The sequence below is a fragment of the Cotesia glomerata genome, linkage group LG2, assembly GCF_020080835.1.
Source record: "Cotesia glomerata isolate CgM1 linkage group LG2, MPM_Cglom_v2.3, whole genome shotgun sequence".
Classification (NCBI taxonomy): Eukaryota; Metazoa; Arthropoda; class Insecta; order Hymenoptera; family Braconidae; genus Cotesia; species Cotesia glomerata.
The window spans coordinates 245,542-271,329 of NC_058159.1; the positions used below are offsets into that span (position 1 = coordinate 245,542).

General features: G+C 29.5%; 4 protein-coding genes across 4 annotated transcripts; all 4 read right to left on the bottom strand.

Annotated features, from left to right (window-relative positions):
- Positions 1–7,993: 7,993 nt before the first annotated feature.
- LOC123259133 lies at positions 7,994–9,446 on the bottom strand. Its single transcript, XM_044719403.1, has 5 exons — positions 9,028–9,446; positions 8,606–8,806; positions 8,386–8,430; positions 8,158–8,304; positions 7,994–8,084 (listed from the first exon to the last, which is right to left on the bottom strand). The coding sequence occupies exons 1-4, from the start codon at positions 9,073–9,075 to the stop codon at positions 8,158–8,160; spliced, it is 441 nt and encodes a 146-aa protein (XP_044575338.1). The 5' UTR covers positions 9,076–9,446; the 3' UTR covers positions 7,994–8,084.
- Positions 9,447–16,874: 7,428 nt separating this feature from the next.
- LOC123259863 lies at positions 16,875–17,801 on the bottom strand. Its single transcript, XM_044720634.1, has 3 exons — positions 17,723–17,801; positions 17,396–17,554; positions 16,875–17,038 (listed from the first exon to the last, which is right to left on the bottom strand). Exons 2-3 carry the CDS (start codon positions 17,525–17,527, stop codon positions 16,895–16,897), a joined length of 276 nt encoding a protein of 91 aa, XP_044576569.1. The 5' UTR covers positions 17,528–17,554; positions 17,723–17,801; the 3' UTR covers positions 16,875–16,894.
- A 1,349-nt stretch (positions 17,802–19,150) lies between these two features.
- Positions 19,151–20,771, bottom strand: LOC123258838. Its single transcript, XM_044719077.1, has 4 exons — positions 20,585–20,771; positions 20,076–20,219; positions 19,773–19,931; positions 19,151–19,421 (listed from the first exon to the last, which is right to left on the bottom strand). The coding sequence occupies exons 1-4, from the start codon at positions 20,633–20,635 to the stop codon at positions 19,278–19,280; spliced, it is 498 nt and encodes a 165-aa protein (XP_044575012.1). The 5' UTR covers positions 20,636–20,771; the 3' UTR covers positions 19,151–19,277.
- A 374-nt stretch (positions 20,772–21,145) lies between these two features.
- Positions 21,146–22,136, bottom strand: LOC123259226. Its single transcript, XM_044719567.1, has 4 exons — positions 21,920–22,136; positions 21,678–21,821; positions 21,400–21,558; positions 21,146–21,327 (listed from the first exon to the last, which is right to left on the bottom strand). The coding sequence occupies exons 1-4, from the start codon at positions 21,968–21,970 to the stop codon at positions 21,184–21,186; spliced, it is 498 nt and encodes a 165-aa protein (XP_044575502.1). The 5' UTR covers positions 21,971–22,136; the 3' UTR covers positions 21,146–21,183.
- Positions 22,137–25,788: the final 3,652 nt, after the last annotated feature.

Here is a 25,788-nt window from a genome sequence, read left to right on the forward strand (position 1 = left end):
CATTAACTTTAAATACGGCTTGCCCCTTGAGGTAGAAAGTATACATATCTATATAACACCATGTACCACGGTCAGCGCTAAGTAAAGCTAAAGCTTGCAAAAGAAAAAAAAAAAAAAATAAAAATGAAAGTGACTGATGAAACGAGCAGCCGCTAATTACCTCTTTTGTACCTTCTTTGTAACCCGAGCACATTAATAGCCCAACATTTATTTTATAGATACTTATACATTATATATCATGAATTATGAAAAATGAATATTTTATGTCTTATGTCTTAAACTAATGATAATTATTAATTCGTTAATTAAAAAATTCAATGCAAAGTATTTTATTTTGTAATCATAATTAATTATTGCTACTATATTTTTTAATAAAAATAATTAAAATGAAGGGAGCTAAAAATAGTTGTACTATTACTTATGTATGTAAAGTATTGATTTTGTTAGTGTTGTTATAATTTTTTTATAATAATAATAAAAGTGTAGTAGTTAATTATAAAAATATATGTCTGACAATAATGATTATTATGATGATGACCATGGTTATTAATCGATCGATTCAATTTCATAGACGATATGATATTACTTTACTTACCAAATGGTTAACATGTCATAGAATGATTAACCTCTCGAGGTTATTGAATACATTTGCGCAATGCACGAGTAAATTAATCGTGTGTATGGTGGATGCAATGCAAATAAGTCAATTGACACTTTGAAAAGTAATTATTATTATAAATTAATATTATATGAAAATATCAATATAAAAAATTTGTTTATTATAGTTTTTCATTTTTTATGCAAAAATGAGTTTAATTATCGATTTTACTTACAACCAATGCAAAATAAGATTTTTTATATAATAACTCTCTTATAAGGAGAAGATTCAACGATCATGCGACCTCCGTCGGAGATTTTTAACCCTACTTCTGATCGAAAAATTATATATGGGCATATTTGACCGTCAGAAAATTTATTAATGTAATTATTATTAATTACTAGCTTTGCAATTAAATTACGGCAAAAAATGATGTAATAATAATGTAAAATATGAAAAAAAAAAACTTTCAAATCATACACAGAAAAAAAAATTTACTTGAATCAAGTAAATAATTTTGAAGAATTTCATCTTCTTGATTTGAGTAGAAAAATTCTTAAACTGAGAAAATTTTATTTAATTCAAGAATTTTTCGTTTTGATTCAAGACAATTAAACTCTTCAAAGTTATTTTCTTGATTCAAGAATTTTTCTCTTGAATTAAGTTAATTTTTTTTTTTTTTTTCAGTGTAGATTTAATTCGTAAGACAAAATTTTATAAATATAAATGTAAAACAAAACATTCACTTGAGTTCGTAGTAATAAAGGTTTTTATTTATTATCATCTAGACATTTAAAATATATAAAGTAGACATATATAATAGTAAATTCCCAGTGGGCGAGATATTCGTGGGCGCAGCATGAAAAAGGTCCTAACATTTCCAGTGGCCCTTGAGACTACTAATCAACGCGATGGAACTCTTCCCGACATTAGTGCACCTGTTTCACGGCCACTGTTTGACATTATATAGTTTTTGATCGATCTACGATACACTTCTGAGCACTAGAGTCGTCAAGGGAAATTAAAATACTTTTTTTAAAATCTAATCCCCTAATGTTAGTTTTAAAATTTTTTATAGAGATAGTTGTTATTAATAATACGACTAATTAAAAAGAGTTTTTGTCAATCGATAGAATACTCTCAATAATTATAATTATTAGGGCCAGGAGCTTTGTTTATTTTTACTACATTAGTTATGAACATAAATACAAAAAAAAGAGAAATTGGAAAAATTTCAAACATGTAAATGGTGTTGATTTTTTCTTCACATACACAAGACTCGTTCGGTGAACCGATGGTCTCGCAACACAGCGCACCGTACAATGAAAAATTCATAATTCTGTCGGTTTTGCTACCGAGCACTTTGGCAATATTAAACGGGAGTAGTACGCTCATCTATACTGGTATACCGCAGTGCAGTCCACAGTGTACAGGGACGGTCACACAAAGCCGCGGTAAAAGCTCAAAGCACACACGGTCTACTTCGTCCGTTCGTTCATTCCACTACTTTTCTCCTCTCTTCTATTTTCTCTGTACCATACCATTCTACTATCCACCACATCCATCCTTGTTCACACTTTTTTCTACTCTATCTTTTTTCCTCAATCTTGATGAAAAAAATCACTGAAAACTAAATATAAATAAAACAAGAAATTACAACCATGTAAACATTCCTGACTACGTTTCGTATGCTATTCATACACTGGATACACTCATCAACTTGTAACTTAATTAAACTTTTATATTAATGTATATTATTTTAATTGTTCAGTATCATTGATAAATATCTAATTGTATTTTTAATGAGATAAAAATTAGAGAATCAAATTCTTAATAAAAAAAAGTTGTTTGTAAAATTAACGAGAGCTTATGTTAATTTTTAGTGTTAAAAAAAGTACGTCACAGTTTCAGAATAAGAAAAAAAAACTTTCTTCAGAAATTTTAACATTTTAAAAATCGAGAAATTCTCGAGAAGGTCTAAAAAGTCAACTGCTTTTCATTTTTTAATTATGTAGACTTGTATTATTAATTGCCGACTCTAATTTGAAATATTTACCGATTAAATCAATAATTTATCGTACTATAATCGTATCTCTTGATATTAAATTTATTTAAAAGAGTATTTATGCTTATTAAATAAGTTTCATATCCGGCCGTTTATATCTAATAGCGTGATTTTAAAAACATCTTTTTATTTAAATAAGGATCGATACATCTGGTAAACTGGATCTGAAACGAAGCAGATCGACGTCCTTGATTATGCATTATACGTGTACTTGTCTTAATCTAAATAATAATAATGATTAATTGACTGTCGTAAATTAACATGAAGAACAACTTTCAGTATACTCTCTTTTTAGTATTTAAAACGCTAGTATTAAATTTAATCTACCTTGATACTGATAGAAATAATTTATTGATAATTAAATAAAAAACTATTTCTAATAGCAATTATAATAAAAATAATAGAAAAATGTATTATTTATCTGACATTATATCTGAATCGTAGTTTAATTCAATAGTTCAAGTTTCGATGGTGATTCATATTTATAATTTCTTCCCGACTTTTTTTTTTTTCTTTTTTTAGAACGTGTAGTTTATTACACTTCTTATTCCGTGCACTTTGCGCGATTCTAGGTGACTTGCATCGAAAGCTTCTGCAGAACTTTGCTACTTTCGAATCAATTTTTAATATTTTTATTTTTATCGGTTTTATTGCATCGGTTTAAAATAAAAAGAAGGGGTATGTTTTGAAGTTTAAGTCTTAAAACGTCTTGTTTGTTTGAATTGTGGGTAAAATTTTTTAACAACTTACAAAGAAACTCGATTATTTACTTGATAAATTTTCAGAAAAGTTAAAGTTCATGTTTTTTAAAAGTTAAAAGCTTCTAAATTATTTATATAAAAATATATATTTTATTTTTCTTTATAAAAAATTTATTTCCAAAATAAATATTAATCAGAGTATAACAATAAAAATTACATACTTAGGGCAGTAAAGTAAGAAATGTCTCATCAGATTAAATGTAATTGTTGGCCGTCTTAATGATATTTTGTTGTACACTTACTTAAAAAGTTCTCGAAAAGTAAAACTTTAACATCGACAATGATTTAGTGACCCCATCGCGTTGACGTCTTGCTTGATCGGTTATCTGATAGGGTGTTTTTTTTTCTCTTTCTCTCTCTCTTCATAAATTTTTTTAATTTAAGAAAAAAATGTTAAAGAGAAAAAGAAATTACAACAAGCAAAACAGTGGAGATTAATCGAGCACAACTTTGCAGCACTTGTTTCTTTGAAGTCTAATACCCTGTTTTTTCCTCGGGCCGTATTTGAACACCAGGTCTTGTCAATTTTCTCGGCTCTGATTAATGAGCTTCATAATACATCCCGCTACATATTATGTGTGTGTATATAGTTCGTAATGTCTCACAGGTTTTAAACAGTACTTAAAGTAAAACACAAGATATCCCGTTGCTGAGATTATGAGCTACATTAAAATAATCAATACTATTATTCAATTTTTCGACGGATTAATGAATAATAAATATTTGTCTTTTAAATCTAAAGCGCCATTCAATTATTCAGAATAGTTAAATAATACTAGTAGTCAAGAAAATGACCAACGTAAATCACAATAACGTACAAGGTTGCTTGTTTATACCTACACCTTGAAAATTAAGTTTATTTTCCTGGCAATTGTCGTCATATTTGGTGTGTAGTAGTGGTATAAATATAAACTGATTGGATTTATGAGCTGCAACTGTAATAATAAATGGTGATGAGAGTTTACGAGACAGAAAGTTTAAGTATGGATGAAATATTGCTTCTTTAGAGTTGTAAATTTTTTATTCATTATATTTACATAATTGTTTTTATTATAGTTTGTATTAAAGTTTATTCATACTAATCAGAAGTTTATGAAAGATAATTTTTAATCGAAAAATTCTAAAATTAAATCACTATTAAACATTAAAAATTAAATCAAGTATTGAAAGAGTTAAGAGAATAAATTTGAAATGAAAATGAAAAAAAAAGAAATTTTAAAGAATAAAAAGAGATGAAAAAATTCGAATTCAAGAACAATAAAATTTTTAATTGATCCTAGAAACAACCTACTTTTTACGAACGAATAAATGTACGTAGAAAGTCTATTAAATGCTCAAGGATTAATGAGACTATATTACTCATGCACACACCAAATTTTTCGTCTTGATTAACAATAGCTGCGATATAATTTTTAGGATACAAAAGCACAGCATGCTCACATATATGTCAATATACATGTAGAAAAGTGAACACGATACCACAGAACGCAGAACCGTTGTAAAACAATGGTAACTTTTCTGGTTTTATTTCAGCGCGAGTAAATCATATGACGGGAATTATCAATAGGCGTCGACGAGGTATAAAATACAAAGTATGTAAAGGGATAAAAAAAATATGAAAAAAAAAAAAGTTAGAATGGAACGAGGGAGTTAAAGTTGGCTTGTACATATGAGAATAATTTTAGAGGAAAAGAGTTTGGGAAAAGAGGGTTGATAGACTAACCACATTCGCTGTGTGGGTACACTTGGTATACGGTGTCTGGTGGGGATTCACCTGGCCGTAAGGAATTCAACAATGGGGAAATGTATTGTGTACTTGGTCTAACTGTGCGCGCGAAACAATGAGTCGGCGAGCTACGCGGGAAGTTTACGAGTGACCAACACCTGCCGACAACACACATATACGGTGATTTATATACTCGTATAAATGATATGCAGTGTGTGTAGGATCATAGTCTCTTCAGCACCTACACTCGTGTGCCTACGACATTCCGGATATTAAACTCCAATGAATGTGTACTACCAAACCCGGAAATAATTAGATCAGCTTTAAACAACTTTCCCTTTTTTTTTTTTATAAACCCCCTGGTGTAATAAACTTTGATGAGAACATTTTTATAGCTCAATTGTCACATAATTCATTTAATTTAAAATAATTAACTAAGTCTCTTGCATATGTTAAAAAAAATTACTTGTTTCGAGAGAAATATTCTTGATCAAAAAAAAAAAAAAAAAAAAAAAAATAATTGTAAAGAGAACTTTTACATGGCTTGGAGATTTTTTTGAAAGCTCGAGCTTTATTTTCTTGATTCGATTCGTAAATTTCTTAAATTAAATTAAGAGTACTGAATATTTAAAAACAAAAGTAAAATTTAAAAAACATTATTTATTTTTGAATCAAGTAATTTTTTTCCGTGTAGTTGTAGAATTAATTCAATATCAAATCTTCATTAAGATCTTTAATAAAATTGTTGACATTTTACTTTAAACAAATGCAGATGGGCTGAAAGAAAACGTATTCAAATGAGCCAAGTATAAATATAAAAAAATCTTCGATAACTTTTTATCGCATGAAATACTTTTTTACGCAAGAAATATGAATTGTTAATCGACGGTAAAAGCAATTTTATGTACTCTACATAAGAGAGACTTTACCCCTGATATTTTGAGGCGAGATTCCGGGGGTTATATCTACATTCTTAGCCGCTTCATTGCTACCAAACGTCCACAAGAATCGCTTCTTTCTCAACTTATATATGAATATACTGTTTACAGATATTTTCTCGCCTTCTGTGACGCTATGCAAATCTTTCGGCGAACACCCTCTTTGCTCACCGCATACATTACTTTTTATCTGTTTTGTACTTTTTTACTCGGCGAGTAATTTTCATAAAAATTGTCGCTCGCCCCTTTTGCTTATTTGATGTGTCAAATGACACTAACTTTTCTTTTTTATTTTAATTTAATCTTTTGATAATTAATTAGCTTTTTAATTCTCAAGTTAGTCAAGAGAGTTACGTAATTTTTACAAACTTTTGAATCAAACGTATTTATAAATTTAATCGTTCATGAACTTGCACAATTCTTCACACTTCGAACCTTTCTTTATACAAGATACAAAAAAAAAAGTCAGAGGATCCTTCTATTTTATCAAAAAAGACTAAGGCACCCTTCTTAAAATCTTCCCTCGGCAATGTCTTGCGGAAATTCTTAAGATGTTTGTGATTACGCAATAAGAATCTTGTCAAGAGCGGAAATATCTGCCAATATAAATATCAACGTATTACCAAGTCTAGACATATGGACAACATAATAAATGATCCGCTGAAATTTCCGCATTTGGCCAAAAGTGCCCAAAGAAAACTCCTGGTAAAAATTCTATGAAAATCAAATAAATCGTCTCAACCCAAAATATCTCAGAAAATGCCTAAACACAGCTCCTGTTAAAAGCGGAACTCAAAATTCAAATTTTAAAAGGTTCCTCACGGAAATTGAATTTTGGCACGCAGTAAAAAATTTTACAACATTGCGTCAAAAAATTTTGTGTTAAAAATTTTCATGTTAAATATTTAATACTATTTGGTATTGATTTAACAGAATAAATGTTAAATTTGTTCATAAAAGTATTAAATATTTAACACTAAGTTTTTTGACGCAAAATTTTTTATTGTGCACACCCTAATCATCACAACTCGACGACAATCGATTGATTTATTGAAAACTATAAATTGTCATTAATAAAAATACCATAATTAATAATCGATAAACTCAGTGGCTGTTTGTCAAGATCTCATCGCACAAGTGCGTATTTATATGACACATGATGTTGATGATGATGATGATGATGATGATGATGATGATGATGATAGTAATGCCTGGAGAGTAATTTGCAATGGAGAAAGCACCATAGTTGGTTGTAGGCTGGATTAGCATCCGTATCTAATTAGTAATCAGGTAATGATAAACGCGAGGTGTAGGTTACATGTACATCAGAGGTTGTGGCAGACGCCATCAGCAATCAAGTGCGAGAGTGAGAGAGAATGGCCCATAACACTCATGAGACGTTGAGATCGGACCTAAAGGTCTCAAGGGGTCGATCGCTCATCTCTCGCAATAACGTCGCGTGGTATCCAACCTTCTTCCCTTACCTAACTCCCTTCTCTCATGGTGATGGTTCATGCTTTCAAACTATCTTTCTCTGTTATTCAACCACTCATAATCTTGACTATAATACTCAACTGCACCAACTATCTCCTATCTTACATCGATCATCTTTCGCACGATCTATTAAAATTTTTATCAAATATGCATTATTCATATCTAACTATAGTTTCAGATCATTTATATACAACAAATATATATTTGAAAATATAATTTAAGTTATTAGGATTTAATTATCAGTTAATTTTTAGTTATAGCTAACTTTAATACAAAAAGGATGCTGAAGTTGTTGTAAGGGTAGTTCAATATTTAATTATCACCATTTTTGTTCTTGTAAATTTTAAATTTTAGTATTTGCCAATTAAGATGTTATAGTTTATTATTTTAAACTCCAGTGTAGAAATAATTTTTTTACACAAGTACAATTATGATTTTATATAATTATAATAAAAAAAAAAAAAAATTTAGTAGTCCAAACGTAGATGACAGATTTTGTATCCTGCAATAAAAATCAACAATTATAAGAATAATATTTTGATGCAAATGAAAAATAAAAAAAATAATAATCTTACTTATTCTTTTAACATCGCTTCAAGCAACTCTTTAACTGGTGTGTTGGTATTATCAGCATCTGAGGTTTTCTCTTTGATTAATGCTACTTTATTTTGATAATCTGCGATGCCGTTTTGAATTTTTTCTATGTCTTTCAGTAAAAGGTCCTAGATATTAAACAAAGTAAATTTTGTAATTGAGTGTCAAATAATAAAATAATGACTAAATACAAAATTAACTCCACTTACAATAGGTCGAATGTTATCGTTGTGTTTGATGTCAGTCATTTTTTTCTAAATAAAGAAAGAAGAAAATAATTAAACGATTTAAATATATATATATATATATATATATATATATATATATATATATATATATATATATATATATATATATATATATATATAAACAAAGAAAATTTTTTAGTGTATAAGCGAATGAAAAGTAATAAATTTATTCAAGTTTTACGGAGAATTTTTTCCAATCGGTTTCTAAATCGCTCATTGTGGAATTTGGGTGGTTTACTATCTGTTCTCGTATAAACTGAAGGTCCGAAAAAAAAATACGACCCAATTGATAAAGATGAGCAAAATACAGTTTAATATTATGTTCGTCTTGTGTATAGAACTTTTCATTCTCATCATATAAAGGACTTGAATACACGAGTTGCTGTAAATAAATAAAATAAAATGTTATTTTGATATAATCTAAAAATAAATAAATAAATATTATTTTTAATTTAATTTAATATCTATCGCTAATCACAAAATTTTCAATTATTTTTATAATGTATACATTTAAATATAACTTGTAAATTGATAAAATATAATAATATAAATTATAATACAATAATAAAATAATTGATAAAATAATTTTTTTTTAATATTTACCAAAGCACACATTGCGCTGATGATCACACAGAACAGTTTCGAATCCATTTTTTCTAAATGTTCAAAACAAGTTAGTAAATTAACGCAATTCTATGGTACATGAAGATCGTTTCGACTGAAAGACAGTTGTCGTTAATTTGAACACGGTATTTATAACCGGTCTCTTCTACCGTTTTTTAGTGTCTTATTGTGGGAGATTATTCCTAAGGGGGGAAAATATGTGATATTTTTTTTCATGAGTGGAGAAGGAGAAGGGGCTTATAAGTTTTGAATGAGTTTTTACTTTTCTACAAAAGAATTCATGACTTACGACCACAATTTTTTATCAATTCTTCGAAGTTTTATCAACTAACTATTGAACTTATTTTTTTCTTTGTTTTATTATCGGTACACTGAGATAAAAAAAATTATTGTCAGAACACGGATTTTTTAGCTCTAGAATTATTTGAAAAGAACAAATCATATTTATTTATTTTTTATTAAAAAAAAAAAAAATTTTGTAAACTTTGTCATCAATAAAGTTAAATGTTACAGTTACAGCTATTATAAATATTAAATTTGATGTTTTTTAACATTATCTTATCGGTCAAAATAATTGACGGAATTTCTAAATTAAAGATTTCAATAACAAAGATATTAAAATGCAATTAGAGGCTGTTAATGCTAACCAAAGATTTTTAGTTCGTATTGTCGATGCTAATCGAATTTTACAAAATAATTTTGCTTATTATTATCAACGTCATAAACTACAAAGTAATTATTATTATTATTATTGAAAGCGGTTAGGCTAGTTGATTATTTAACAATCTTAATATAAATCTCAGTTGAGTATCATGTAATTTTACTTGAATGAATCGTTAAATAAAAATTATGAAGTTCTTCAAAATTATTTACTTGATTAAAGTAAATTTTTTTTTGTGTACTATTTTGTTCCATGTCGAAGACTAGTCTCACAAAAGATAAGATCTTATTTTTTGCCATCACCTCGATAAATAAGAAAATTGCGATTTGATTGGACTAACCCCGATGCGGTTAAAGTTTAGGTTTCATGAGCTTAAGCAAATGAAAAGCTCATATAACATGTATAGTGTGGAGGAATGCAGGTTTTGTTAGCGACAATTGGTCACCCTCGTGCATTTCAATCACAGTAATCTCTCTTTTTCTCCATTTCCATTCCGTTTTACTTCACCATTTTGGTGGAGCTTTAGAGAGAGTAGAGTATACATTTCTCGAGCAGAGAGTAGAGCCGGGAACCCTCGGTTTAGTTCGTGATTTCGATTATCGATAGCACTCGGGATTTTAAAGCACCCTGTCGATTTCCGCTCTGCACTGTACTCTCTACACACGTTATACATATAAGAAGCGATGAGAGACTGGTGCTTTTTCACCCTCAATATCCTCATCACCATCACCATCTACTACATCCAGTCTACTCTGTACCCCGTTGATGTAGTAGCACAGTACACTGAGCCACCTTTATTTCTTTCTCTTTTTTTTTCCTCCTCCACACCCCACACCCCACATTCTTCGTTCTCACTCTCACGTGTGTCCTACAGTCCAATGATTTTTTATTCGCCGACGACTGTGACAATTGTCGCACTGGGAATTTGTGGTCCCTGCGGATGCCATTGGAGATTCATCTGATTGAACGCTAGCTATTATCCGTCACACTTGTTACTCATCTCTCTTATTTATACTCACTCCTATATTCCGTGTATGCTCTGCTGTGTCTACAGAATCATACAATCGAACCATCTTGTTTTATTGCTTTAAATTCTTTTTCCGCATCCACTGTAATTTTTATTTATTTATTTACCTTTTTTTTTAATACCATTATTAGTTATTGTTATTATTATTACCCATGAAAAAAGTTTTGATATTCATAAATAGCCCAATAAGATAGTTTTACATGTCCATTTATAATTTTTAATGTCCTACTAATATATCCAATACCGATGTATTAGTATTATTATATATTACAGCGCTTGTCGGTCCAGTCATTCTTGAGATGAGATAAGCAAAGTACACAGGTAGTTCAGCAGCATTTAACTGTTATGATAAATTCTAAATTTTGAAACTGATAACTAAAATAATTTTTGAATTCTAATAATTAGAATAAGATAAAGAATTAGATTATCTTTTGTAATGCCGAAAAGTTTCATATTTTTTTTTTTTAATATTCAAGAGATTAATTAATTTAACTAATTATTTATTCAAATTGAACTCGACTATTATCCAACAACTGAAATCTGTAGCAAATTTTTTATTCCAATGTAATCTTTTAAGCGGATTATTTGTAAAAATAATCAGAAATTGAATGAAAAATGACATCCACGCCATTGAATTTCAGTTGGAGTAAAAATTAATTCAACAAAAGTTTTATTATTATCATGGTTTCAGCATTAAATTTATTTATTTCGGACGTGTATTATCGTAAGTATTATCCAGAATCCGCTACATTAAACTTGTATCATTTTGTTCTGTTATATGATATAGTAGTTGAGAAAAATAATGTTGATACGATTACCGCAGTGATCTTGCCAAGAAATATTTCAGATTATTTCACGTATTTCTTGTATCTATATTTTTAGATTTTTACTTATTTATCATATTACTTCTCCTCTTTTTGGCAATTCTGACGCTTCAATCGGTTTTAAGAGCCTTCCACCTCATTCACCACCACCAGAAAATTTTTCAATTACCGTTAGTCACCGTTTCTAAAGTAATAATCGGCCGATAAAATATATTCATTACATCGCGTTATCGTTTATCAACACTAACATCTTTATATATATATTATAACGTGTAAGTTTTATGGTATCGCTGATGTAGAACTTCTTTTAAAGACACTTATTTCAACAGTTTAAATCTTAATCAAGACATTTTCACAATTTCCTCAATAATAACTCATATCACTTATTAAAATTAATCAACTGATTTTTACGACTATTTTTTCTGTAAAATAATATATATTTTTACAATGAGCCAACAGATGTGTCTTGTCACATTTGTTACTCGTTGAATTTCCCACGAGTATCTACAATAAAAATAAACAACAATAAAGAATCATAAGAACCATAAAACGTATAATAACAACGTTGAAATAATAAGCATGATAATAATTAACAAGTAACAGCCGTAGTGAAGCTATTGTCATAAAATTTAATAATAAAGTTGCGTGTACGATTGCAATCAAGTGACGATACAACGCTCGATTAAATGACATTGAAGGCCGTCAAACAATCGTCGAATGCAGGTGTTAAATCACAACAAAAACTAATACGCCGGGTATACCGACTAATTTATTTCTTAACTTAACTCGCCGCCATCTGGTTGCTTATTTGTGTTAAATGACAACGATCACATGATAGTCTTCAGCTTTTAGTCCTCACTAAATATATACGTGTATACACCCTCACCCTCGGCGAGACAAGTCAGAGTTACCTAGAAATTATTTAACGATCAAATGGGCCTTCTTCCCTTCACTCATCAGGCCCACCTGCGTAGTTGCTCAAATCGCTCAAATACACGCACTCTCTTCACGCTTTATGAACACGCGATACAAGGTTTTGTAAACATACTGTATAAAGTTATACAAAGAGGGAGCTTCTAATTATGCGCCCACAAAGTGTCGACTTTTATTTGATTTCCGCAATCCCGGTTGACTTTTTCTCTTTTGACTCGTTGATATGCTTAATTTCCAGGTGTTTTAGCTACTTATGTATACCCTCGGGTTATTTTTATTGAAATTGTACACATTATTAACTCAATTTGGTAATTTTGAGCGTTTATTTGATAATATGATACATATTATCATGAAAAAATGAAAATAAAATACACTGATGGACTTAATTAGTGTGATTGATAGTGATTAATCAAAATCAAACTAACATGCTACAGTTCCGAGGGAAATCTCGATAGATTGGTCGAGTAAAACAAAGGAAAAATAGAATCAATTTCTAATTCCAATGTGGATAATCTGCAAACGGGGTGATGGTATTGGATGGCATTGATAGTAGGACGTTAAGTGAGTGCTGTACTAATTGAGATGCTGTAATACACAGTTGAGTAGTAGTATCAACGGGTGGGCTCCTATTCCTGCTGTTGGGTTGTAGGTACTGCGACGACTGCGGCCCATAGTGGCAAACAATAACTATTTACTTAAGGCCACCCCTTCTGTTTGTGAATCCCTCTAGAGGGAACAGTAGACGAGGGCTACGGCGAATAAGAGTGATAGAGAGTGTCTCTGAAACCACCGTCGGTTTTCAGTTTAGTTGCTACTCAGGACACCAACAGCAGTGCTCAGAATTATACACGTTAAATTCAACGGTCTGATATCATAGGATTTTAAATTAAAGGACGTCGGATCGGTAGTTCTAGCCAAACAAACTCTGGTAAACGTTTATTTACTTACACCTCGACAAATTCAACCTCCTACTATAACTCTTAGTCTTGCACTACCAAAATACTCACAAATATACATACGAGTATGCATGTTCATCTGCTCCTTTCGAAATGGATGCATTAATTTCGACTGCTCGTTGTGGATACAGTAGCTCGCATCAGGTTATGAAACATATTTTATGCTTGGTCGATTTTCCTTACTTATGCAATTAGTTGTTGCAGCGATGTAGCTGGGCTTCTTGAGTTTAGCTTGAGGAAATGCAAGTTTTGGTTTATCCGACCACCGAAAGCTTGATAAGTCCTTTAGTGGCTTTTATTAAATATTTGCTTGCTGTTTATTTGATATTTATGATTATTTTCTTACAAAGTTTATCAATCGAGGTAAATTTAACATGTATCTTGTCAAGAAAGTAACTTACTTGCACTGAAAAGTAAATTTTACTCTTTTTTTGAAGTAGTATCAGAAATTTGAATCTTAAATTTTTTTGCTATAAATAAAAAAAAAAAAAAAAAAATAATAAAAATGAGATTACTAGTGATTTTCATGCGTCACAGGGATTTTTTTTATAACCAATTCAAGTAGTAAATGGAGTCATGAACGATCAACTGGCCTGCCGGTAGATCCAGCCTATAAACAAGAAAGCTCAAAAACCGCAGGAATATATCTCGGAAATGACCGTAGGACGTTTCGACGAGCGAGAAAATCTTCAATTCAAAATGTCCTGGATAAGCCGTTGAGCCAGGAGTTAAGGGACTGAGAAATAGGCAAGGGTGTAGTATTTATAACTAGAAAAGAAAAGTATGTACCCGATTTAGACTGGCACGGCTTCTATTCCCGGAGCCGGGTGCTATTATCTACCAGTCGAGGATTGAGAGAAAAGAGAAGACAAGAGGAAAAAAACGACAGGTTGTAACATGCAAATTTGAACCTTAAGGGTTTTATGTCGAGATATCTCGGAATCATCTCCCCCTTTGGAAGTACCACTTTGAGATACCTAGCCCCTCTGGGGAGACGATCCCGGCCGATCTTATCCTCGGATCAAAAGTCTTCGCTGGGTTGAAAACACTCGAAAAAAGTGTGATTTTACTGCTACATTCTACATTTTAGATATATAATATGTGACTAATACTTTTTACTGCGATCTCATGACCTCTAAACGATTACATAGATGTCTCATTTGCTGAAAAATTTCTTCGGGAAATAATTTTAATGGAATTATAATCCACGATTTGTTGGTAAAAACCAATTAAGAGTGAATTTATAACCAAAAATTAAGAGTTCCATTATAAATTATTTACTAACATTTTCCCCGGTGCTTTTTATTAATGAATTTTCTGGTTTAATTTATACACATCGTATATAACTACAGTATCGCGTCATAACATAATCCGAATATACAGAGAGTGTATATAATGTTGGGCAGTACTTTTATTGGACGGAAAAACCGTCGATCGGTGCACCAACAGATCGCTATCTAAATTGAATTGGTTTGCAACCTAGCGAGTTTGTTTTCGATGCACTGCTTTTTAAAATATCACCAGTAGCCTTCAATTCTAAATCTATATGCACTTGCTTATTTTATATACAATATTATATCGACTATTGACTCATTTTTAATTTTCGAACATACACACTAACAGTTTTTATCATTGTGCTAACATATATATATATATTTAATTATTTTTTTTATTATTGCCGAAAAAAGCTTCAAATACTTTTCAAAATTCATTCATGCAAAATTTTTTTTTTTTTTTTTTTTTTAGAAAGAGAATTTAATTTTTTCGCATGAACTGATAATAGTTTATACAAGCCATTGAATACTATTTGAGTAATAACCCAAATTACTTATTATTTACCCATAAAAAAGCGGTCTTCACAATTTTTACCTGAAAGTTAGCTGTAAATTTTTTTCCAACAATAAATAACGATAATATTTTATTCATAGATTTTTATGAAATCAATAACGTAACTGTATTTTTATTAAAGGAAAGGAAGGAATTTGCCGAAGGCAGGAGATCGATCATGTGAATTTTAATATGAAAATAGTGTTACGGACAATAGGGGCTGTAAGTATTATGTGTAATATATAATAACTTGAGGTTTTAGAGCAGAAAGCAAGAGATGAAGAGAGATGACGAGAGAATAAGTTGTGGGTTTCTCTTGTCGGTAGTCGGGCGGCACTTGGGCCATTCATCACACGTAAAAGAGCGATATAGCACTGAGGGCGTGTGATTAGAATCAGTTACCCTTTACTTGTGGTATTGCTACTGAGCTATTGCTACTGGTATAATGATGATGCTGGTGCAGTGGTACCTACTCTCGGATGGTGACGGTGTCCCTGGCCTGGGTAACCCTTGATATCAACCGGCGGATATTCCCGTGGGTGCCATCTGCCTCTTGCAAGGGGCCTCTATATCTGGATGCCAACGTGTTATTTCATCCAGTCGGTGTATCGGTCTAGCTTAAACCGCTAAGAGAATAACAGTACTATACTATAATATTCTAATATTGTAATGTCACTGTGTAATTCTGTATACTCGGGCATTAGCTGCTCCCGAATGTTCAAGTCCCGGTTCAAGAAGGGATGCAGAAAAATTAATAAGCCACTGTGTCACGACTCTATCATTGTCATTACGTAAGCCAAGTCCTGAGGGATTCATGTAACTGGAGATTATCAGGGGGTAAGCGTATTGTACTGGCCTGCTGGATTTTGTGTCGTCCTTGTATTTTGTATTGTACGGTGGGGTCGACTTCATTGATCGTAAAACAAAATTTGTAACCGAGTATTGAGATTGTGCTCAGTCAACCATTCAATTGGTTACGCTTAATAGTTCACATGTCTTTTCATTTTATTATTAAATTATTATGTTATTTTTTAACCACTTAGTTGTTGAATCAACGAGTTTTTGGAATTATTGATTTTAACGATTCGTTAGTTAGAAAGGAGAAAATATCCTAATTAAATAACGTTATAAAAAGTAAAAACAAATAGTGTATATTTTACATCTCAGATTTAACCCTGTTGTAAGGAGATGAATCTGCGATCATAAGCTCTTCGTCAGAAATTTTCAACTACTGCGTTTTTGATCGAAAAATTAAATATAGACACATAAAATATATGAGGTTATGCGGAAAATAGAAAAAGGAAAAAATTACATCATAAATGGTAATACTTGTCGTTTCAAAATTAAAATTAGAAAAATTGCAAATTCTGATGTAATAAAATATTATATATTGATCTTTTTTCTTAATTTTATATAACAAACAATTTTTAATACTTGAAGTACCAAGTTTTTGTTTTTCACAATTCAAAAAAATTAACATATTTTTTATGGTGATGATATTATTTAATTAACATAATATTTATTTTGGATAGATATTAACAAAATTTTTCCAGAAATCATTGAATAAAATCTCGGAAGAAAAAAATCTATCTGTTATTTTCAATTGTAAATTCAAATTTCACGTAACTTTAGCGAATCCCTCAAGAATGATTATTATTTCATTATGATAGAAGATTTCTAGAGTAACTTTATAATTATTGGGTGGAACTTCATCTGGCATTGTGTCTTTTTGTACTTTATAACCGTCACATTGATAAATACCCTGTAAGAGAATTCAAATTAAAAAAATAAATATTTAGCTCTTAACAACTACACATACAAATTTTGGTTTTAAATATTAACAAATAAGCTTCAACAGTGACTGGGTAATATAATATTGCGATCATAGCCAAAAAATGGATTAATACCTAAAAAATGTTGACAATTGAGAAAAATAAAAAATTTTTTTTTTAATGTCGGCAAAAAAATTTTCCTTCTCGTTTTCACACTGCCAACATTATATAGGTTAATTATTACATAAAATTTTTTTGGCTTTGATATCACAATACACTCTTAGAATTTCTTCAATTAATGGGCCTGATTTTGGTCAAAAGTTAAAAAGTTTTATAAAATATCTTACAACACCAGGAGGACAGTTGTCTACAGTAAATCCTAATGCTTCAAGAATCGGACCGATCATTATAGGTTCTTCGATGCCATCACATAATTCCATTGTTACATCGATTCCAGTGTCCACAACATACTCACCCATGGATGCTCGTTTTATTATGAAACGGCCCTAAGAAATGATAAATAAGTGGTCAATTGAGTCATGAGTGGAGAGCATTTTTTATAGCATCACAGCTATAAATTTTATGGCAAACAATACAAGATCAATATTGATTTTAGATAACTAGATAGAAAGCTCTATGAATAAATTAGACTGATACAGATAAGAATTAATTACTTGGGTTCCTTCTGGAGGCTGTTTTATAATTGAAAAATTGAGAACTATTTTATTGTCATTGTCAAGAAAAATATCAGGTTCTGTCATATACTCTTTGTTGTAAAAAGGATTATTCACATCTTCTATAAATAAATCGAAACCTCCCTAAGAAATCATGATAAAAAAATTATTAAAACGGTTGACCTTACAGGCTATTCCTGCTACTTTCCGCTAATATCCAATGCAAAGCGCTGTAAATTTCACTTATTCTGTTAGTAGATATACAAGCATGTTTGCACAACAATCACATGCTTGTAAAGGTGGACCATTTCGTGAACTCCGCCGTCCATCTTACGGCAACAAATAAACTTTCGGTGTAGATATGATTAGTACTCTTTTATATCGGTAATAAAAGTAGAAGTGGAAGTAGAATTTTAACATTAAATACCTGTGCGTTTAAAAACTGAAGTACAAAAACTGAGATTATTTTTAATAGCATACTTTTCACAAACTAAATATTATCGAAGAAAAGGTTTAAAAAGTTTAAACAATAATTGGATTATTACTTTCTAAAACGTTAAAATCTTTCAGTAATGAAAATGAGAAATTTAAATAAGTTTCACCGACAGTGAAGTGAGTTATAATCATATTATGAACGTTATTTATAGAGCTCAAATTCTAAGGGTGCAATCTAAAATCATTATTTATTAGTTAATCAGAATAATCATTGTTTCCGCACAAATAATATCAATATGACGGCAACAAGAATCGTATGAAAATATTTAGATTTCTGTAACGTGTAATTGTGATTGTAATTAATCTTGATTAATCTTAAATTAAAATAATGTAGTTTTATAAAGAATTTTTCTTTACTTCAATTATATCATGTAGCACGATTTTATAACAATAAGACAATTGTGTTGAAGTTATAAATATTTGCATCGATGGCGATCGTGTGGTTATTTACATAATCAGTATAGTCTGTAAATTTTCCTGTTTCATTTGCTTTTCTGATTTTGCTAAAAGATGATACTCTCACGGCTTATGATGATTTTTCAAATAATATTTCAATTAACCGTATAAAATAAAATTTTTCAAAAAATGTTCACAGCTTGTATGTCCGCGTAGCTTATTAAATGGTAGAGTAGCCGAAATGTCATCGAAAAGTTCTGGGTTCGAGTCCCAGTCCGAGCTTATTAGAAGTTCAAAAAATGTTCGTAATAGTGTCACGTTTTCATGTAACAAGCTGTGAACATTTTTTGAACAATTTTTTTTTATACGGGCAGTCGGTCAAGTTTTTGTGAAATTGATCGAAAGCTCGATAAATAAAACAAATTTATTTAATGTTTGACAGGTGGTGGATGTATTGAAGAAATGACAAAATAAAGTGCGAAGTTTTTTTTTATTATTTTTTTTTATATATTGGAAAAAATTTACATATTTTATACGATAAGGAAATTATTTAATTAACGCACAATTTATTTAGGATAAATGCTAACAAAATTTTTCAGAAAACATTAAATGGAATCTAGGAAGAAATAAGTCGATCCGTTATTTTCAATTGTAAATTCAAATTTTAGATAATCTTAACCAGTACCTCGATAATAAGTATTATTTGCTCTCCATAGAAGATTTCTAGAGTGACTTTATAATTATTGGGTGGAAAATCATCTGGGAGATTTTCTTTTGGTAATTTATAGCCTTCGAATTGATAAACACCCTGTAAATAAATATTTATTTATTAGCTATAGCTCTTAATAACTACACATAGAAAATTTGGTTTTAAATATTAACAAATAAGCTTCGACAGTGACTGGGTAACATAATATTGTGATCACAGCCAAAAAATGGATTAGTACCTAAAAAATGTTGACAGCTGAGAAAAATGAAAAAATTTTTTTTAATATCGGAAAAAAAAATTTTCCTTCTCGTTTTCACACTGCCAACATTATATAGGTTAATTATTACATAAAATTTTTTTGGCTTTGATATCACAATACACTCTTAGAATTTCTTCAATTAATGGGCCAGATTTTGGTCAAAAGTTAAAAAGTTTTATAAAATATCTTACAACACCAGGAGGACAGTTGTCTACAGTAAATCCTAATACTTTAAGAATCGGACCGATCAATATAGGTTCTTCGATGCCATCACATAATCCCATTGTTACATCGATTCCAGTGTCCACAACATACTCACCCATGGATGCTCGTTTTATTATGAAACGGCCCTAAGAAATGATAAATAAGTGGTCAATTGAGTCATGAATGAAGAGCATTTTTTTAATAGAGTCACTTGAGGTAATTAAGCACAGAGGGTAAGTGCAGAAAACTTTATAAATACAAGTAGACCGATAAATATAAGAAATAATTACTTCGGTTCCTTCTGGCAGCTGTTTTATAATTGAAAAGTTGAGAACTATTCCATTGTTATTGTCAAGATAAAAATCAGGTTTCGTAAAGTACTCTTCATTGTAAGCAGGGTTATCCACATCTTCCATAAATAAATCATAATCTCCCTAAAAAATTATAACAAAATAAACTATCGGAAATAAGAATTAATTAAAAGTGATACGTGTATTTACACTGATAGAAAGATTTGTTTATAGTTAAAAATATTTTTTAATATTTAACAAATCATTTATTAGAGACCGCTTTTTAGTCCTTAACAAATATTTTTTAGTATTTAAAAAGATTTATTAATATTTAATAAATGAATATCAGATTTATTAAATACAAATAAATCATTTTAAATGCTAAGAAATATTTGTTTAATACTAAAAAATGGTCTCTAATAAATGATTTGTTAACTATGAACAAATATTTTTTAATACAAATAAATCCTTCTATCAGTGTAGAAGTAGAATTTTAATTTATTAAATACCTTTGAATTTAAGAACTGGAGCACAAAAACTAACAGTATGGCGAATAGCATGTTTTTCACAAATGAAAAACTATTGAAGAAAACGTTGAAAAAGTTTGAACTGTAGTTAGATTAAGACTTTTTACCGGTTTTAAATTAATACTAATAAGAAATTGAAGCAAAAAATACTGGGAGCTAAGTGAACCATTATTAGATTATCTATCATATTTATATGATCGTATTGCTTAAGGAAACGATAGAAAACATATTATTAGTTAATCAATTTTTTGATCATTTCCGCACATATTTCATTAATAGAAAATATAATTATACTTGACAATTCAATGTTATACAATTTTTAATTATAAGTAGTGTGATCATTAATTAGTAAGAAAATAATGTTGATTTATGAAAAATTTCTTTTGAATTTTATTGTATCGTGTCTCACGATTTTGTAATAATTGTTCGGAATTGTTTTCTGCAATATGAAAAATTCTTTAGTCAACAATACTTCAATCTAATTAAAATGATATTTATAATCGTAGATTCAAAAAAGAAAAAATACTGGAAATTGCTAGACTTTATTTATTTATTATTTTTTAATTAAGCTCATTATCGTTTCATACAATCTTCGAAAATATATGGAAAATCAAAATTTTTTGTTCTTGAGTATGAATATCTATAGCCATTCTATACACATTCGGTGGAAAATCATCCGGCATCCCTTCCGTTAGTGGTTCATAACTATCAGTTCCATAAACACCCTAGAAAATAATCAAAAGTAAAAGAAACATACAATAAACACTTATAAGTAAGAATTATAATTAATAGCTCACAACATCAGGTGGACAATGATTCGGGTCGAATCCTATTGCTTGAAATAATGGACCTATCACTATAGGCTCTTCCACTAATTCACAAAAATCCATTGTTACATCGATTCCGGTATCCACAACATAATCACCCATTGATGCTCCCATCAGCCAAACACGTCCCTATAATTTGAATAAAAATTGAAAAGTTATGAAAAATTATTGTTATTCGAAAATTCGAGTGAAACCAATAGCGTCTTGATTTTTAAAAGTCATTGATTTTCATAAAAATAATTAATTACTACACTCGTTGATGGAAACTGCTTTATTATTGTTAAGTTAACAACTACTTTGAGATTATCGTCTATATAAACATCGGGTTCGTTTAAATATTCCTCATTGTATTCTGGAACGGTGACATCTTCTATAATCAAGTCGTATGTTCCCTACAAATCAATGACATTGAAATTAATTAATGATAAATAATAAATCGGTCTTACTGTTAAACATTTGGGAGCTAAGTTATAAATCACGAATTACGTACCTGTACGCTCAAGAGCTGAAATATAAGAACAATTAATATACTTAATAACATGTTACTCAAACAAATCGGTAAAATCAACCAGAGTAAACTGGAACTCAAAACAACAGTTTATTTTAGAAACGTTATAGAATATATATTTCAGTGAATTTGAATTCATGTGAATTAATATATGCAGAGTGAGTCGTTGTCATTCCATCAATTATATTTATTAATAATTTATTCCGTGTGAATACGCTATAAAATAGATCAATCTCTTAACAATTTCCGCACAAAAAAAAAATCCGCCCACTTGACAATAATAATCTCATCAAAAGATTTCGACCTTCATAAAACGTAATAACACGGAAGATCATTGATTATTAAAAAAACAACACAGCTCAATGTAAAGTCATTTTTTTTATTTCGATAGTATCAATTTAGTTGACTTGAATTCATTACAACGCAGTAGAGTTGTTATTAATAAAAAAATTTTATAATATCATCGTAGATAACCTGATCTATTCATATATCGCATAATTTGGTCATGTATATCACCATGTCAGGTTATATATATATATATATATATATATATATATATATATATACTGCTGCCTATATCCTTATATATGAAAATAAAAAATAATACCTTATAATATAAAATTATAAACAAGAATAGAAATGATGACAAAATTAGGTCATTAAAAATTTTTTGATCTTTTGTCGAGCCAAAATATTTTTTAAACATAAAAGGAGATTCAAGGAACGTCTTGATGCAGAAAAACATAATTGCAAACAGTTCTTAATATTGCAGAACCTTGCATAATAAACGTAGAGTTACAATTTAATCTTAAAATATATCAAGAAATAACTCTATAATTGTTGTGTATCAAAACCACCAGAAGTTTGTTCATTGGTATTTGATAACCTACAGATCCGTAAACACCCTGAAGAGAAATTTAAATATAAGAAATAAAATTTTATCAACAAAAAAACGTGCAGACTTTGCCATCACAAATCGATAAAATTTTTGAATTTTAATTTCTGTAACTCTTTGTTGACTTATTCGATTCATGGTATCAAAGTTTACTGATAATTTTCATAACTTATAATATCTTACAACACCAGGTGGGCACTATATTCATCAAATCCTATTGCATTAAATAATGGACCACAACTATAGGTTCTTTCTAAAGAGTCACAAAATCGTATCATTGCGCTATTCCGATATCTATGACATATTCACCCATCGATGTTCTGCCATTATTTTTAATCTATCCTAGAATCATGTGCCATGGTAAATTTTGGTGTGAAAAATGGACCAATGAGAATCATTCACCACTTTTATATAAATTTACCGATTTTGCATAACGAGTAGTTAAAACTGATTGATAAACAAAATTAATTACCTCAAATTACCAATAGGGAACTTGTTTTATTATGTGAAATGTTAACAATTGGTGCGTTTTGAATCATCTATATGAAGATCAGGTTCTATAAAATACTTTATTGTGGTAAGAAACAGAGGCGCACATCTTCTATGGTTAAATCGTATGACCTCTGAAAAATTAATAACAAAAATTATCTGTACTAAAAATTATGGTAATTAATAATTTTGCATGTTCAGAAGTATAACTTTAATTTATAAAAATACCTCTGCTCTTCCACAAAAACTGGAGTATAAAGAGACCAACAGTAGCCAGGTGGATAATATGGTTTTTTTCACAACAGTTGTCATATTAAAAAAAAAAAATTGAGTTGAAAGCTTGAAGTATTAGGTTGATTAATACTTACTGCACCTTAGTATTTAAATAACGAAAGAACTCAAATGAAAAAATAGTGTTGAACAACTAAATTATATTCATGAGGATGAAATTATGTAAGCAGGGCACCAATGAATAAAAATTATATCCGGTGTTTATTAATATTACAATCATTTTCAAGCATAATAATACAGACAATGATCTTCTATTGGTATTAGTTATATGGATCATATCATGCAAATCCGGAGACACGACAGTGTCTCATGCCAATACCATTTCCAACATATGAGAGACACTGTGTCTCTATTCTAGAATCATATGTCAAACATCAACCCTCTCCTACTTCATATTTAGCTCTATGGCCATTTTTTCTATTATTGCTAAAGAGAATAACACTTTTGTAGACCATTGTTAATTCAGCCGGGGTTTCTTTTAAACGAATTATTGCATATATTACAAAAATTATTGGGTTTCAACAATTGATTTAATATATCCTCAAGTTTGGTACGCTTTGCGCCTGTTTTCTTCGATTCTACGAGAGATTTTTACAAATTTAGGGCGAATATTGTTATTTCGAAGTTGGCTACTACTATTAACCTGCTATTCTACCCATCTAGTAGTTGGTATTACTAAATATACTAAACTTAGCCAGCTCATAAGTAGTTGAGTATTTAGTTTAGAATTTTGACATACGACAGTAGGTAGGGCAGAACCATGCTACCATGCCTGTATTCAAAAATCTTAACTGTAGTGAATAGTTTATATAAGGTAAGGGACCCGCATTAGGTTAGAGACTTAATAAAATATATATGGAAATATCAAAAAGAATTGTAACATATATTTTGTTTTGTTTAATATTCAATAATAATACTATCAATATATAATGTGTTCAAATTTCAAAAATGAGAAATGTTTGTAATTTTAAATTTTTTTTTAAATTACATTTTTTATGAATGACAAAGCAAATTTTTCAATTCATAAATGAAAAACTCAATTCAAGACGTTCAAATAGAATTTCAACTACACAAATTTTTCAGCTATAAAACTCATTAGAATTTTGCGGTAATTAATAAAAACCATAATGCTGATCACTCGGTTTTACATAAACCTATTAGAGGATGAGTAAGTTACTGTCAGTAGAATTATACATTAAGCCCCAGCTTGGTTCAAAGTTTTGGGTACCACTTTGAAAATCTGGGAGGTATAGTTAGACGCTATGAAATTTAATATAAAAATCATAGTTTATGTCTTTGCAAATACGTATTTTTTAGAAAGACTATTCATTAGTGGGTACAATGTTTCTTAAAATGATGATATACCTGGGTTTTTTTACTGGATTGTTTCAAGGTTACGGGTTTAAGTATACGGTTAAGGTATACCTTTTTTCATGAAAAAAAAAATAGCATCTATCGGCTAACTAAAATATAAATTGTTCTGATGTATATAATTGGGGAAAAACTTACAGAAATGAATTATTCTATCATTGAATAATTATAACATGCGCATATTATTTATGAAATAATGCTACGGAGTTTTTGTATTTCAACAATTCTAAAAAGTCTGCCCAAGTACTAGTCCCATTTTTATGAGTGTTCAAGTGTCTGGGTACTTTAATCTTACGATACAAATTATATTACTCAATAGAAGCTATTAAAAATTCAAAAAACAATACAAAGATATCACATTGGGTCAGTCACTGCTAATTAAATTTCAAAGTAAAGAAATATTGTAATAATTTCGTTTTGTTACTAAATTATTATGCAAAAATTCATGAATAAAAAATTGTCCAGAATTATTTAAGGCAATATATTTGAATTTAAAAATTTTGATAAAATATGTGATTATGTCACTTAATATATTCATGACAAAAAGATATCCACCACAAAAAACAGTTTCACTGTAAACCGTCGCGCCAGTACGTTCAACTATTGTTTACAAGCTATAATGATTTGATTTTTTACAAAAACTATTAAATCAAAAAAAAAAAAGCCAAGTACAAAAATTTTTTAGATTAAAAAGCGCCAAAGACGGTAAATATTAAGAAAAAAAATTTAATCTTGGTGTGCATTGATGAGCTCTTTTGATTACCCACAGTTTTCAAATTGATATTAGTAGTGTGAATTATAATGC